The 16,661-nt window shown below is 57.4% G+C and overlaps 2 protein-coding genes across 4 annotated transcripts in view; one reads left to right on the top strand and one right to left on the bottom strand.

Moving 5' to 3' along the window:
• LOC119091302 (sodium- and chloride-dependent glycine transporter 1) overlaps positions 1 to 4,488 on the top strand; it is a 32,252-nt gene extending 27,764 nt beyond the window's left edge. The window contains exons 13-16 of one of the 2 annotated variants that reach the window (XM_037214000.1): positions 292 to 465; positions 1,060 to 1,177; positions 1,726 to 1,811; positions 2,677 to 4,488. In XM_037214000.1, the coding sequence (XP_037069895.1) occupies positions 292 to 465; positions 1,060 to 1,177; positions 1,726 to 1,811 (378 nt within the window). In that variant the 3' untranslated portion in view covers positions 2,677 to 4,488. The remainder of the gene's footprint in view (positions 1 to 291; positions 466 to 1,059; positions 1,178 to 1,725; positions 1,812 to 2,676) is intronic. The other variant, XM_037214001.1, reaches the window with a different exon arrangement.
• An 8,480-nt stretch (positions 4,489 to 12,968) lies between these two features.
• Positions 12,969 to 15,769, bottom strand: LOC119092696 (uncharacterized). Of its 2 annotated transcripts, none has more exons than XM_037215664.1 (2): positions 15,676 to 15,769; positions 12,969 to 14,652 (listed from the first exon to the last, which is right to left on the bottom strand). In XM_037215664.1, exon 2 carries the CDS (start codon positions 14,604 to 14,606, stop codon positions 13,014 to 13,016), a length of 1,593 nt encoding a protein of 530 aa, XP_037071559.1. In that variant the 5' UTR covers positions 14,607 to 14,652; positions 15,676 to 15,769; the 3' UTR covers positions 12,969 to 13,013. The 2 variants fall into 2 exon arrangements, with proteins under 2 accessions (XP_037071559.1, XP_037071560.1); XM_037215665.1 differs by having other exon boundaries at positions 12,969 to 14,696; positions 15,676 to 15,736.
• Positions 15,770 to 16,661: the final 892 nt, after the last annotated feature.

Here is a 16,661-nt window from a genome sequence, read left to right as displayed (position 1 = left end):
GTGGGAAGAACTGTCTCGCTATTGGTTAAGGCTGACATTCCCTGTTTTTGATGTTCAGAGTGAGATGCGAAATGCGTACGAAATTAGTTGACATTCGTAATTGCAGTAGTTATAGAAACCACCACTGTCATGCGGAGAGAGAAAAATCGAGCATGGGAAACGTCTTGAAATTGAAGTGGAAAGCCATCCATAAAGATAAAGCATTTCAACAAGCATTCGTGCCCGTCTTCTCTAAAAAGTGTGCTAGCACCATGACAAGATCCGAAGAACGCGTCGTTCCTTTTTCGGCAGGGTATCCTGGTCTTCACCTGGGTGGACTACACGCCGCTTAAGTACGGTACATATGACTTCCCGACCTGGGCCAATGCTCTCGGATGGCTCATCTCCTTCACGTCGGTGACCATGATCCCCTTGACGGCGGCCCTGAAGCTGTACCGGATGGACGCGGAGCTGACGCTGAGGGAGGTGGGTAGATGGCGCCATCACCTGCGCGAAGTAGCACAGAGGGCAGCCTTATCGAGCCGCAATGCTCGGGCTCCCGGACATGTTCGGTGGAGCTCCAACCCCGTCGATTGGTCCAAAGGAGCAACTGGGTACACTTGATTTACGGGTACGATCTCAGTCGCCGATGCAGCCCTTGTAAAACAACATGAGTGCCGTCAATTATGAAAAGCACCGCTTCCCTTCTGCCTCTATTTGCCTTGTGTTTAACAACGATTTGGTTGTGTCTTGTGTGCCTATTTGTGCATAACTGCCCTTTGTTTAACGACCAGCGTCAGTCCATTGCACTGTTCTGCCCCGGTCGCCACTGTCCATCTGGTCTGTTCGGCGTAAACAGTGTGGGTGATCAGTAGCCTGACTGAACGGAGGAGTCCAGTAGAGCACACGGACTTCAGCCCCGTCATGTCCATGCTTGAAGGCGCGAGGATTCCCGGGGTGCAAACATGGGGTGGAACGGCTGTTCCTCCTCCGAGGCCTGCGAGCTCGACTCACCGGAGGGCTGCTGGTAGCGCGGCGTGGCCGGTGGTGACGTGACGGAGCGCCGTTCCCCGGTTGCAGCGGATACGGATCCTGACTCAGCCGAACGCCACCTGGGGACCGGCCCTGGACAGGCACCGGCTCGAGGCCAAGCTGTCGCGCCGCAACGTCAGGTTCAGGAACCGCCGGCTGAATAAAGGCGAGTCATGACGGGAGTGACGGATGTGACGGGTATTGATGTGACGGGTGTGACGGGTGTGAGGGGTACGGGAGTGACGGGTACGGATGTGACGGGTGTGAGGGGTGCGGGAGTGACGGGCGTGACGGGTACAGATGTGACGGACGTGAGGGGTACGGATGTGACGGGTGCGGATGTGACGGGTGTGACGGGCGTGATGGGCGTGACGGGTACGGATGTGACGGGTGTGACTGGTAACTGCGCCTCACATGCAAGGAGTACGTAGGTATCAAGTGTCAGGAGGCCTCCGCTCCTTATAGACGTTTCGTTGCCAATTCAAGGTAGATCAACTCAGGTATATCCTGTGACGTCACCAGCCCCGCTTTTGGTGGTGGCCGTGTTACCTGCTTTCAGCAGTGACTGTACCAAGAGAGGATGCTAAGCGTAGCACCGGCATACGGTCAACAGAAGTCGCCCTTTCTTCACCTGCAGACGTGTAACTGCGCCCTCTGCTATTCAGCGGCCTTGGGCTGCTAGATTTTGACCTGGAATTCCGGCCGTGCCCTCAGATGGCGATGACGACACGACGCTGAACGAACAGGAGGGTCTGCAGATGACGCTACCCGCCATCAAAGAGGACAGGGAAATTATATAGGTGAGGAAGATCTGACGTAGTCGCCTGTCTGTAGCCGTGTGCTGGACTCGTAATTAGTAAGCCCTGCGAAGGTAACAGTGGCGAGTATGACTGCATGGCCGCAAGCGTTTGGTGTCATGTCGTCAAGTGTCCATGTGACTTCGAATGGCATAAATGTCATTCAAATTCACATGGACATAGTCCTGTCAACCGAGGCACAGCAAGTAGCTCTCATTTAGATGTACGGCACTTAGTGTCATTTGCCCAGGCCGTCTTTTCTGTAAATACACATTTTATGTTTTGTCTTCACGAAGAGCATGCAGTGGTTGCTATGAACTGCTCCCAATCTGCTTCCTTCCGGTGCCGCATTGCTTGTATGACTAAGTCGGAGTAAAATATTCAACGCATTTTGTACGTTTAGCACTAAAAAAAGACTTTCATGCCCGACGTCCAGTGCTGCCTAATGGTGGCAGTTGATCTTCGGGACCGTGTTGTACCATAGATTGTAGTGTACCATGGATTGGCATCATATGCACCCTTCTGTCAGATATTTCTTCAGTCAGCCTGGTCAGTTTGTCCGATGTGGGATGTGCCACTGTACATGCACGAATATCGCTGCATGTGATGGTCGCCATGACCGTTGGATACGGCCCCTATATACGACGACCTGGATGTGCCCGCCTGATGTCCGTCCTGTGGCGATGAGATCGCTTGCGTGACGACCGTGACGTGTCCACCTTAGGCGTACCCGCCACTTGATGTCCAACCGCGTGAGGTGACCGTAACGCGTTCACCGCCGCCTTGGCACGTGACGCGGCCCATCCGTGACGCGGCACACCCGTGACGCCGCCGCGCGCGTGACGCCGCCTTACCGTGCCTGCCGCAGGTGTAACCGGCGGTTGAAGACCCCCGTCCGGTCGGCACCGGCAGCTGGACGCCCGGCTCGCCGCTCCCAGGGACACTTGTGATGCCGCCGCCGCCGCTGCTGCGCTCCGGCCCGGCCCGGCCCGGCTGTTGTTGATGTTGCTCGGACGTTGCGCCGACGCTAGTTCTGACGAACGGCGGCTGGGAAGCGCCGTCCAGGCAGACCGCGCGTGCCCGCTCGCCGAGAAGAAGTCATCCTGCGTTCCATTGGTTTAAAAGAGCGTGCTTGTTTGAAGCGCACGGTAGAGGAGGCGCTGCACGGTCTCGGCGGAAGACCTACCGTGCGCAGACGTGTGCAGATCCTGTGTCGTGAGTGCAGTAGAAAGTGTTTGATAGTGTGGTCTCTGAGTGTAGCGTTGCCGGGGTGTGCAGTGACGAGGCTTTATTGCCCGACGCCTTCTCCAGCCAGGTAAGAAACGTTGACGCTATTTTCAGACCAGGGATGGACATGTGCGGAGCTATGTTGCGTGTGCCCACCGTTCGCTGCGTTGGCGTTTGTGACGTTGGGTGAGCTGCGCGTATCCCGCGTCGTGTGGCCGTTAGGCAGACTCGACATGTGGGACGGACTCGAGGGGAGGGTGTTACCCGGTGACCCCGCACTCCTGGTGATACTCTGGTGCATGCACGCACGGGTGTGACACGCACCGGCTCGGAGCGGCACGTGTCCATGTCCCACGGGCACGTGGCACGTGCCGGGCAGCGGCGTGGTCACAGCGCGTGTGAGCGGCGGCACGTCTTCGGCGCTACCGGCTGCCTACCGAGTATTATTCAGTTGTGCCAATGTATGTTGCTGCTGGCTGTTGTAGATGTTCGCGGACCCCAGCAAAGGGTGGTGTTGATATCGCTCAAATTGGTATCAAAACACCAGCAAAATTTCAAGCTTGAGCTTTTAGGATACTCGTGTGACATTGATCTTAACACGTTGTTTTGTCTTTCGCTCCGTAAACTGTGGATGAGATACGTGTGATGTTAAAACTGTCGATATTTGTATGCTTGACCTAACCGGTTCTTGTTCGTTGGGTAGATTTGTTGGCTGAAACTTGTTCTAGTCGATGGGCTTATCGTCAGTAGGTGTCCTAGTCATACTGGAGACACGCCATATTTTGCCCGTATCTATGTTTCATGATGGGACACATTTCTAAGATGAATGATCTATGCATTAATCCTTTCGGCCTAAACGTAGTGTAAGAAAATCGTAGCGTTGTGCACGTGAACCGAAATGTAAATGTGGACAAATTTACGGGAGTTCGCGTAACGTAAAAGAATCATTGTTCCTCTGCTCCCACGCCTCGTCCGACTTAGCTGTGGGGCAGCATTTGGAAATCTTCGTCAGTCCACTTACACCACCACCAGTACTTAGCTGCACAATAAGCTGTAGGAAGCCAGCCGCCATGGTGCTGTCCGTCCGCGCCACCCGACTACGCTGCCGGCGCTGTGAGCTGAGGCGGACTCACCCGAACTGGACAACCGCAGTGCCCAAGTACTGCGTCCCCATTCAGTGTACCTAAGGAGAAGCCATTTGTTTTGTACCTGCGCGGAGCCGGCGACCAGCGGCGCCGGCGCGCAGCGGCCGACGCTGGCGCGTGCGTCCCGGCCGGCGGCGGCCGTCCGTCGCCTCGGGCGACGCAGCCGCGGCCGCCGCCGACCCGGTCATCAGCTGACTGCGGCGGCGACCACGGACTGCGCGCTGTGCCCATGACGGGGACGGCCGCGGCCGGCGGAGACGCGGCAGACGGCTGAGACGTGACGAATAAAGCTCAGAACGAACCGCCTTTGTGAACGTTCGCACATTGGTCGCCTTAGGTGACGGTCAGGAGGGCGGCGCGTGACAGTGAGGTGACCTCGCTGGAACCAGAACGGAAGCAGGCAGCTGACACCTGGAGCTGCTCGTTGGTCATCCGTCGAGTCACACGGAGTGTCACTGGAGATGGGCTACCGTAATGCGCGTGAGGCAGGAGGTGCAAGGGCGCGGGTGGTGTGTCGTTCTCGAATCGCCAGGGATGCGCACAGGCCAAATGACCGATGTTGTATCGTGGGGCACGGCGCACGTCCAGCGCCAGCATTTTGCGATCCATGTTATATTTACGCTTGAAGTCCCGTAAGCCCCAACTTCCACGCACCTCGACCACCACTGCAGTTCGAGCAACGTAGGAGGAGCGTGCTGCCGTCATAGATAAAAATAGCTGAGATCAGGATTGCGGGATTTTTCTGACTTTACCTTGTTTTGTCTGTCTCGGAGTTTCTTCGTCAGTTTGATGCCTCATATACATGTATCCCTGTGTTAAATTACTGCAAATTTATATCACAATGCAGTCACCAATTACCCCTTTTTCAACTTACCAGGCACGCTGCGATACCTGAAAAGGCGCGGGCACAGGAACCGTATGACAGGGAACGGGTGCATGGCCCATCTACTTCCCGTGAAAGTTTAGCATCAATCCTTTGGTGGGTGATCCAGGGACAATGTCTTCAAGGGAATTATTTACCCACGTTGGTACATTCCTAAGCCCGGGGAAATAACCGAATCGCGCTGCTCTCGAGGCTTAATTATCGACGCTAGATTAGTTAACTCCAGTGTGCACACATTATTGGCTCTACGCAGGCGTACATTAGTTTACACCTGAGTTCACACAACGAGGGTGCTCTCTCTCTCCACGCCTCCAACAAATCACGGCAACTGACGATTAAAGGGCAAAAACCCAATAACAATTCTTCTGTCGGCACCTTGAGCCGTGCGCGGCTCAGAGCGGCGGAGGGGTGTGGGCTGGGTGTTGTTTGATCGCACCGGACCCGCCCCTTCTCCGGCTCCGCCGACCGGCCGCGGTCCATTATTCATGAAGGTCGGCGTGGTTACCCCGGTAACGAGGAGATGGGGTGGGGCTAGCAGCTCACCCGCTGGAGGAATGCAGCAAACGCCATCCCCCGGTGGGCAGCCGGGGTGGCCGCCTGATGGGGCACAGAGGGGCCGGGATAGCGAGCGTGCGCGGGGCGACCGTCCGCACGCGAAGACAGGGCCACGGGAAGTTTTGTGCTGCGGAGTGCGGGTGAATGAGTGGAGTGCGTACGGCCAGTCTTGCCGCTTGGCTCAACGAGTGTCTTTTATACACGATGTGAAAAGCATTCGCTAAAACGAGCACGCCTTGTTCACTTCCAACGATCGTTGGCCGGGTGAGGGTTACCGTCCTCTGCGTGTCGCCACAGCCGCGCAAGGCGGACCGGGAGATCGTGAGCAGCGCCCGGCAGACGTCATGTCTGGCCGCGCCCTGTCAATTCCGACTTCCTCACCCGCGTATCACGACTTCTGGGGGCTGCCGCTGACCGCGGAGGCTTCCCACGACACGACGCACGTCCTCCCCCCGCCGGCGGGGCCCTCCAGAGCCCCGGTCGGCCGGCGGGCCCCGGCGCCCTCCGTCGTCTCGTACGACGACCTCGGCGACGAGAGGTCGGCGCTGGTGCGGCGACGGCCTCGCTTCAGCCTCCGCCGACGCAAGCAGGTGGTGCGGGACTCGGTGGCGTCGCTGGCGGCGGCGCCCTGCCAGCTGTGGACCTGCCTCGGCCGCGTCCGGCCTCGCCCCGACAGCCTCTGGTGTGAGTACGGCCTGAGACGGCGACTGCGGGCTCGGGAGCGGTAGGGGAAGGAGTGCGCGCGCGCGCGCGCGTGTGTGTGTGTGTGTGTGTGTGTGTGTGTGTGTGTGTGTGTGTGTGTGTGTGTGTGTGTGTGTGTGTGTGTGTGTGTGTGTGTGTGCGCGCGCGTGCGTGCGTGCGTGCGTGCGTGCGTGCGTGCGTGCGTGTGTGCGTGCGTGCGTGCGTGCGTGCGTGCGTGCGTGCGTGCGTGCGTGCGTGCGCGCGCGCGTACGTGCGTGTGTGTGTGTGTGTGTGTTTGTGTGTGTGTGTGGAAGCGTGAGTGTCGTGCTAGGAATATGGTCATTGGTCATGTGGTTAAGATTTTGTTGGTTGCATCGAAAGTGTTACATCCTGAAAGCAAAATAATTATTGGTTTGAAAGGTAACTCCCGAAAAAGAGTAAAGTTCATCGGTTTACAAAATGCTCACCGAGTGTTTTGTACTCGTATGACACGAGTCACCAGACGTAGGCCATCCTGAAATTCACATTTCTTATCTCGCACTTGCGGATAATGTCGCTTGGGGATGACCGAATATCGTTCTCAGTCGTATGATATCATGTCCATTATACATTAGCTCAAGTAGCGACGCAAATGTTGCAAATTCTGCGGCAAATTATTCTTGCCTGCGGTGCATCAAGCCAGGAACACGACAAACGCCGTCGACATCGCCACTGCGAACCTGCGACGGACGGTTAGCCGACTGGCCCGTCAGACACCCGTGGTCATGATCATCACGCCAGGCCGAGACATCCCCGGATGACATGACGATATTATCATTGGCCCGCCCGCCGACGGGCAACGACTCCGCCGGGAATGAGGACCAGGCCGCCGCCTGCACAGATGTCAGCCACGCCCCGCGGACCAGTCGTTAAACGGGCTGCAGCTTCGGCGGCGGGATCAGCCCCGACGCGGCGGCTCGGGTCGCGGCCGGGGTGCCGGAGCTGCTGCGGCGTCGGCGGCTGCGCGCGTCGGGGGCGAGCCTCTGTCCGGCTCGCGCGGTGTTTTTGATATGGCGGCGTTGTCGTCTTCGTGGGCCAGGGCCCGGGAGTGAGAAATCTAAATCCGTTGAGGGTTTTAAGTTCTGCCGGATGAGAAGTGGGTAGCGTGGTCGTAACCCTGTTATCCCGATCAAGAGGAACCCCACCGGCAAAGTGAGGTTCTCTTAACGACTTCGCCATTCATTTGCCCCTATCGCAAATGACCATCAGGTGTGCCTGGAGTTTTTGCCCGCCTGGTCTGTCATCGTTTCGTTTCATCATCCCATTACCGTTCCGCGCACCAGAGCGTATCGCTCCTTTCCGCGTGACGGGGCTCACAAGGATGGGTGTCCGTCTGCACCACCTCCTCCGCCGCTAAATCCTTCTGCACGCCACCGCCACATCTTCGTCCCCGCTGCGGATAAGTCCCCGCCCAGTCTCCCTCCGCAGCTCTTGCATACTTCACCGTCCTTAATTAGCCGGCAAAACGGCCGGCCGGGCGGCGGCAGCGTGCCGCGCCGCGAGCGGTGGCCGGCCGGCGGCGGACTGCACACGTGCGCGCCGGAGTTGGCACGGCGTTCGGACACGGCCGCGGCGTGTAGCGGCCGACTGTGATCAGTGCAGCGGCCGGCGCCGGCGGGAGCTCGCGACAGCTGACCGAGGAGCGGAGCGAGCCGAGGCCCAGAGGCGTGCGAGCGTGGTGTGGACCGCCGACGGCGCCGCGAGGTGGACGGGGACGGGCCGGCGTGCTGCCGCCGGCGGAGGAGAGGTCCGACGGCAGAGAGACCCGGCGGCGGAGAGGCCCGGCAGCGGAGAGGCCCGGCGGTGGAGGGGCCAGTCAGCGGAGAGATCCAGCGGCGGAGAGGCCTGGCGACGGAGAGGCCCGGCGGTGGAGAGACTCGGCGGGCTGTGCTGGAGAAGTGGCGAGTGTTGTAGAGAAGGCGCGGGCGCGGCGGCGCGAGCAAGTGGTGAAGTTGGGGTGGACAGCGCCGGGTCGGTTTCGATTTTCCGATAGAAACTGGCGTGAGCTGACGCGTGAGGCGGGCTTTGCCGCGAGTGCAACATCACCGGAAGTACAGGGGTTCTTCACGTGTCAGTGTGGAAGGGCGGGTGAACCGGTTTGATTAAGGGTAGGAAGACAACCACAGATAGCTGTGGTTGTCTTTAGGCGAAATGAATTTCACTAAAAGCGCGCAGACGTGTCCCTCTTTTCTCTGCTCGTGGGCCTTCATTCTTCCGTATTTCGAAAGTTGAGCGCACTTTTCAACTTTTCTGCTCCAAAGATATCTAGCTGGTCGTGCCAAGCCAGTCTTTCCGTCCTCGCTGCCCGGACAGTGAGAGTGCGTCAGCGGTCGAGTGGGCGGGCCGTGCTGTCGCCGACGCGAGACAGGAGACAGCCGTCTGTCCCCGGTCGGCCCGCCCGCTGAGACGGAGCAGCGCCCCTCCCCTCCCACCGCCGGGAGCGGGAGCGGACACATCGGCCCGGCGCGGCAGAGCAGGTGGTCCTCTCTTTCTGAGGCCCCACCGGCTGGCGGGAGCAAACGCAGTCGGGGAGTGGTAAATAAAGTAAACAGGCCACGGGGCAACAGAAACGGAAGCAGCAACGAGCGCCTGCTACACCAATTGGCACAGGAAGCACGCTGGCATAAAAGCGGCGGCGGTGCACTGCTGTCACCCGAGGAAGCGTACAACCTCATATGGAAGACTGGCCGCGGCAGTGGCGTCCTCATCTCATGAGAACACATCCGTGAGGAGACTCCGCCCTGGACGTCACCGCGCCAACATCAGCTCGCCGGCGGAAGTGTGCGTCCCCACGCAGGTCATCATCACCTCATCTCGTCGGGGAAAGTGTGCCGCTCCGAGCAGCTGGCCAGCTGCAGCAGCGGCGCCCCGTCTCGTCAGGGCGCTCGGTCCTGCCGGGCCGCCCGCCGCCAGCTGAAGCGCGCCGGCCGGCTGCCGGCGCTGCCAGGTGTGCACGCCCGGCGCTCCAACCGACGCTGATTTACCGACGCCGTTACTGCCGCTGCGTCGATGGAGTGCGGCATCTGCAAGACAAAACAGTGGTCCCAGCGTCACGTGCCTCGTGAGTACACGGCGCCTGGCGACAGGTGTGATGGCGCCTGGCGCCAGCTGCTAAGGAGGAGGCGACGGCAACGGGATCCATGCGACGTATGGACGCGGACAGGCGTCTGGCGTGATGTCGTGTGGGATTTAGCATGGGTGCTACTACCACTCGGCTAGCTGGGGTCCGAATACCAGTAACGCCTGGGCGGATTACGCGAGTTTTATGCTTTGGCCATAAAAAGTGGCACCAGAACAGAACTGAACAGCAGCCGCCTTATGTTCCTTGCTACGTCCACGGGATGCATGACCCAGTCAGCTGTGTCACCGCGAAAAGCTTGCGCAAACGCTATCGCGACATCAAACGCGGCTGACGCGCGGAGGTCCGCGGAAATCCTCGACGACCCGCCACATACTGCTTCGGTTCTGCGGACAGGCCCTGCCCGGGGCCGACTGCGCTGAGCTTGTGCGCAGCTGGCAGTGGGACGCACTTCGTACTTGTCTGGGAGACAGGCGCTAGACTATCAGCATGTAGCAGGGGAGAGCTTGTCATTATGATCGACTACACCGCGCTCACCTGTCGGTTGATGGCTTGTGGATTTATGTCGGGCCTTCAAACTACTGGAGCGCAGTGTCAAAACGTGACAGGGTGACGACACGGGGTGCGCCGTTGCTCATCACATGCTGGGCCAGTTACAAGCTAAGGCGAGTGATGCACCCAAAGGCGTGCTACAGCCATTCAATTATTGTATACGCAGCACAAAAAGCTAAGCTGTATCCGTCCAATTGATCCGTCCGATGTAGTGACCATATGGCAACACGGCCATAGTTATGAAAGCCATTTGTACCTCAGGCGTTTGCCTGCAGTGACAGGCAATGCACATCTATTATCTTCCGGGGCACATCGAAAGGTGTGCGGTAACCAATGTGCGGAAGTCCTGTTCGCTGGTGGCACTCAGTCGTCAGCCTGGCCACAAATTATGTAGGCAAGAAAATCATTGCTTCCATCGACTTAACATGTTTTGTGCATATGCATCGCATGACTGAACATTTCGCGGACCGCGCCACGCGAACATATGCTTTACGAGTGCCGCCGTCGCGGTCGCTGTAGAAACCGACCCTGTTGTCACAGACCGAGAGCGTTGCTGAGAGACAGAACGAGAGCGCTTATAAAGGACATACTGACAGCGTATATAGATGACAGACTGGGTGAGCTGCTGAGGAACAGACTGTGGACGCTGATGGGGACAGACTAAAAGCGCTGTCGAGGACAATAAGAGCGCTTCCACGGAACAATCTGAGCGCGCTGCTGAGGACAGACTAATAACACTGCTGAGGACAGGTTAAGAGCGCCGCTGAGGACAGACTGAGAGCGCTGATGAGGAAATACTGGGTGCGCTGCTGAAGGACAGACTGAGAACGCTGCTGAGGGACAGACTGAGCGCTTTTGAGGACAGAATGAGAGGGCAGCTGAGGAACAAACTGAGCATTGCTGAGATAGACTAAGACCGCTGCTGAGGACACACTAAGAGCGCTGCTGGATAAATTAAGAGCGCTGCTGGACATACCAAGAGCGATGATGGACAGACTTAGAGCGCTACTGATAGACTGCGAGCGTTGCTGAGTGAAAGGCTAATAGTTTCTGAGTGACAGACTAAGAGCGGTGATAATATGGAAGCTGACAGCGCTGTTGAGAGGCAGACTGAATGTTGCTGGGGGACACACCGATAGCGCTGATGATAAACAGAACGATAGTGTTGCTGAGGGAGACTGAGGGCGCTGCTGAGGAACAGGCTGCGAGCGCTGCTGAGGGGCAGACTGAGGACGCTAGCAGTGGTGGCTGGGCCTCGCTCTGCAGCCAGCTGCCGCCGCATGCGGGCCACTCCCCGCCATTAGCGCGCGTCTCCCGGCATTAGCGGCGCTCGCCGTGGCGCGCGAACGGAGCGTCGCGTCCGACGGCACCGGCGGCCGGGCCTGTAACGAGGATGGATGGGGGTGGGTCACCGCAGCCGTGGCGCGGCTTCGCGCCGGAGACGGGCGCGTGCTTCACAGTCACCGGTGTTTACCGCCAGCGGCGACGGCAGCTGTTCGACCCGGCTACTGGGCCTGGACCAGTCGCGCGCCGCCGCGACGGCGATGAGTAAGCGTCTGGAGACGGGTAATGCGCAGCTTTATTTCTGGCGTAAATCGAAACAGATCCGACGCCCAAAAGTCAACAACGCTGATCACGGCTCGCATCGGTGATTCATCATGTTCAGCCAGCTGTCAATTACGAGGCTTGTAGGCCGCTTGTAGGCACAGCATTTCAGCCTCAAGGTATGTCGGCAACACGAACGCTGGTGAGGGGTTTGCGATAGCTGCACGTGTCATAGCACAAGTCACAAGCTGCCCACGTACCACTCACGCCACTCTCGATCACAGGCGCCAGCGGTGAACGACCGGTTCTTGTCAACACAGAAGTCACTTTCCCGAGCACGAGCTCCGACAAAAATGTGGACATCAACAGAAACGTTACAGTCGTCTAGGCTCGATTACAACACATCACGCCGGCCGTTGTCACATTATTGGTGACTACGACCTAGCACCGCGAGCATACTCCACCCATCACCATCAACGGCTATCACAATTATCCACGATCAGGCTGCAGACCACAGATATCCAGGCCGCATTTGTAAGCGCACTCAAGCTGACGAACCCCAAACTTCGATTGCTTTGTGCAAACCAGGCGCCTTCAACTCCACGTGGAGCATAGCCGAAATCACGGTTCATAGCATTACAATTCCTTGACATATAAGGAATGCATCCGTATTAGCCGGCGGTCATTGCGTTACCGCATCAGAAAAAAACAACACCGGGGTTTTCAACAAAAAAACTTGACCGCCAGGTATAACTAGCTGGGAAAGGTAACATGCCATAACTGGCATAGCCAGTACCAGACATATCATCGTTAAAGTTAAAGCTGCTAGTACCACAATGTAGGAGCACCGTATCTACCATAAACTTCGCCCTTGTATCAAACCCCACCCTAAACAAAAATCGCAGTGTTCATTTTTCATGGTGTGAATTTACGGGCGTTATTCTGGAAACATTTGTTTCCGTCAACAGAACGTAAAATATTTCATACTGGTCCACTGGTCCAGTGAGTCGCCGACATACTCTCGACGAGGCAGCATGCTATTCGACTGACTCGTCACTAGATAACGGCTACCTTTTGGCTATCATATCCGCTATCAATATAAACGCCATATGTGTTTATTGATAGCGCATGGTCGATTCAATTTAACGCCCCTTGTGCTCTCATGATAGCGTCCAATGTAGGTCACAGAACTGAGCCTGTACATCCCGTGACGGAACATGGCATGTAGAGGGCGGGGGGGGGGGGGCTTGATTGAAATCTAACCGACTCACATGAAGCTCTACACCGTAACAGCATGTATCCCGGAGATGTTACGGGCTCGCGCTAACAGGCCCAGGCCACTCAGGATAACAAACGGGGCACACGGCTCTGGAGGAAAAACTCACCCGCCTACCAGCCCCCCCCCCCCCCCCCACACCCCTCACTCCGCGCCACGGCGGTATCGAGCACAGCCGGGGGCGGTTCAATCTGTCCCAGATCGTGCGTGCCCAGCGTTCTGCTCAGAGAGTGTCGGCGAGGCTGGTCTCCCAGTGGGTGCCGCGCCGCCGTTGACGCAGCTCCACGAGCGGCGCGGCGTCGGAGCCGCTCACGCCGCGCCAGAAGGCCATCTCCTCGCGTAGCTCGGCGATCTGCTCCTTGCAGAAGCCGGAGAGCGTGAGCAGCCGCAGCCGCGGCAGCGACACCACGTCTGCCACCAGCCGCAGCAGCTCGTCCGGCCGCTCCGGGTCAGGGCAGCCGGCGAACGAGAGCCGCTCGAGACTCGCGCGCGTGCGCACCGTGCGCAGCAGCTGTGGCAGCTGATCGGCCTTCACGCGGCAGCCGTCCAGCACGAGCACGCGCAGCTGCTCGCACTGCGCCAGGAGGACGCAGAGATGCTGGACAGCGGAGTCCTGCAGGCGCAGTTCGCTAGCGTCCACGCTGTCCGACAAGTCGAGCTCCTCCAGCTGGCAGAGATGCGGCCAGAGCGCTAGCGCCTCTAGGTCGGCGACGGCCAGCGTGCACCCGGGCAGACAGAGCGCCGTCAGTGGCCCGACCAGCTCGGCCAACAGCCGACCCAGGCGGCAGCGCAGAGCGCAGCGCAGCTCCAGCCGGCGCAGCGCGCGACGCTCCGAGAGCAGCTCCAGTAGCGCCGGCCAGTCGTCAGGCTCGGCGCCGGCCGGAAGCAGAAGCTTTAGTTCGGCGAGCGCCGGCAGGCGGCGGATGAGTGCCGCCAGCCAGGCCACCGGCACGTGACCGTCCACCTCCACGCTGAGGCTGACGACGGCCGTCGCGTCCACAGCGCCCAGCAGCTGGCCGGCCAGCTGCAGGTTCAGCCGATGCTCCGACAGGTCCTGCGCGGTGGACACGATGCTGACACGGCGCAGGCAGACGCGCGCCGCGCCGGCCGGACCGCCCAGGCCGGCTTTGAGCAGGCGGCGGGCGTACATGCGCCGGGTCTCCGACAGGTCCATGCGGAGGCCCAGGCTGACGGTGGCGTCACCAGCGGCGGCGGCGGCCGCGTCGCGCACCATTCCCGCCACGGCGAAGAGTTCGACCCAGCTGAGCAAACGCGTGCTGATGTCGAGATGGCGCAGCCGGCGCCTGTCGCCCTCCTCCAGCAGCTTGAGGAAGGTGCGCAGCAGGCTGCACGCTGCACTCAGCACCTGCTTCTTGTTTTCCAGCACGCGCTTGCCGGCGTATCGGTGCACGAAGAGGTCACACTGCTCCATCTGCATCAGCGTCCACGTGTCACGCTCTGGGTGGCCATCCTGTAGGAAGGCCAGTTGTTCCAGGCCCTGCAGCTGCTCCAGGTGCAGCGTCTCCTGCGGCCAGTGGCGCAGGAACGCCGCCAGGATCGCCTCGTTCTCGCGCGCCTTCTGCTGTGCCATGTGCCTGATCTCAGTACTCAGGTGGCGCATCGTCTGACAGTTGTAGAAGACGCTATTCTTGGCACGCACCACGTCCAGCACGGTGCGGCAGAGGTGCAGCAGCCGCGGCGGCGGCAGCTGGTAACAGGCGGCGCCACACACGTAGCTGTCCAGGGGTGCCTGGTCCAGCAGCACTGCCCAGCACAGCTCCTGCAGTGCGCATGGCTGGGCCAGAGGTGAGCTCATCCTGCCAGCTGGCCGGGAGTACTGATGGACCAGTTACATCTGCAACCTGATAGGTGACCACGTTGTGGGCTAGGGGGTGGAGTAATACACCTGTTCAAGGAAATGACAGAAGTGGTTAGGTGTTAGCATTGTGAACAAGTGTGTCATACCACAGTACCCATCTTCACTCCTGTATTATCGACCATAAGTATTACCAATCAGTGCACACCAACACTTTGTTTGCAAACACCACTAAAAGAGTGCTAAAAAGCATGCTAGCTGATTTGTATCTGACTATAATGAGAAAGTTGGATATAACCTGTAAAGGCATTTTCTTCCAGCTCATTTAGTTACTTTACAGCACAACACAGGCAAAGCCAATCATGACAGAATTTGACACTCTGAGCATGGCATTATGATCAAGTTATAGAAGGTCTACCTGTTGCTCATATCCTTAATGAGCTTTATAGTTGTACCCCACATAATGAAGATTTATTATTTATTTAAAATGGTTTCATTTCACTCTGGTGTGCTGATATCCTACTTTGCTTAAACTTACTTAAATATCTACAGTCAAGGCCATATAACATGGAAGCTTTGGATGCACAATCATTTAACAATAGGTTTGATGTTTAGGCTTGCATTGCCAAATGACAGGATTATTTGAAGCTAGGTACTTGTTGATGTCCTCAGCCATATGGTGCTGACTAATCAGTATCCTATCAACAATATCTTATTTTATATAAAATGATCAGGACAAAGCCCAGGGGGTGTAGACCACACAAGGAAACAAACCAGTTTACAAACATCTGTAAGTTGTTCTTCAGAGATGGGTTGATCCACACTTCTTATTTGAATCAGACAGGGAGCAGCGGTGTCATATTATCCAAACTATGAAAAAGTACTAGGAATGCTACTGGTACTAAAGCAAAGGAGGTACCAAGCTACCTACCTGCCCACCACTAAGAGGCAACGAGAAAATCCTAGGAAACTGTCTGTTCAACACAGAGCCTACAGGCTACAGGCAGCCTCCCACAGTTAATATTACACCATATATTTGCACCAAATCAATCATGGACTATCCACTTACCTCCAAGATCCGCTCCAATGCCGTCGTTCACGGGGCCGGCCCCAACCAATGCCATATAGCCCCAGCCATAGAAGACGCCACACCGGCCAACCCCCTGCACCTCGTGATGTTGATGAACTTCTTGTGCTGCCACCTATCGTACAAGGTACAAGTTTAAGCTACCAAACTGTTCGATGATTTCTGAAGCTGTCTTACAGCGACGGAAAGGTGGCGCTACTTCCTAGTGGTTGCATCGTTTTCCAATCCGTCGGACTCGGATCCCAGGTGATGCTAACAATCGTGCTAAGCGATCTTATATCAGAGTAAGTTTCCTTTTCAGCTGAGTGGGCTGAAACCCCCCACCCCCTCCCAACATGGGCTCGAGTTCCCTAACGTTGAGAAAAAAGAGATGCAAAGCCGGATAGAACTCGTTTTAGGCGTATTTGAGGGGGGGGGGGAGGAAGGGCATGTTTCATCGTATTTTACTGCTTAGCTCCTTCAACTTATTTAACTTAACTATGAATTGCCTAAAACTGACGGTAGCTTAAACTAGTGCCGGACCACATAACCACAATACCAGCGGCTCTGAAGGGCATGTGCATCGCAGTCCAATGCGTCGTTGCAACTCCGAACAATCCTTGTCAACAGATTATTCAAGCTACACACTGTCATCGCCGGTCTCCCAAGCTTTATTCCGGCCAGTCAAAGACGAGCAGTGTCGCGCAATTTTTGGGCTGCAATGCTCGGCGCGCATTTGTCTAGAGACGTGTCCACGAGTTCACCCAAGGGGGGGACACATCGGACAAGTAGGGATCTTTCAGTAAAGTGCCCCATTTTGGCGTTCCAACGCCTTTTTTATTTGCGGAACATTTTAAGGCTCGGAATCTCATTTTGACGTCTCGAAAGTCCATTGTTGTGTTGTTTATTTTTTAACCGCTGCGAACGTCTTTATGTGCCAAGAAATAGCGAAGCCTTTGTCCCCAGGAGCCCCTGCCTAAAGGGTACAG

This window comes from Pollicipes pollicipes, unplaced genomic scaffold, assembly GCF_011947565.3.
Source record: "Pollicipes pollicipes isolate AB1234 unplaced genomic scaffold, Ppol_2.1 Scaffold_3447;HRSCAF=4054_pilon_pilon_pilon, whole genome shotgun sequence".
Taxonomy (NCBI): domain Eukaryota; kingdom Metazoa; phylum Arthropoda; class Thecostraca; order Pollicipedomorpha; family Pollicipedidae; genus Pollicipes; species Pollicipes pollicipes.
This window is presented reverse-complemented; position numbering and strand designations above follow the sequence as displayed.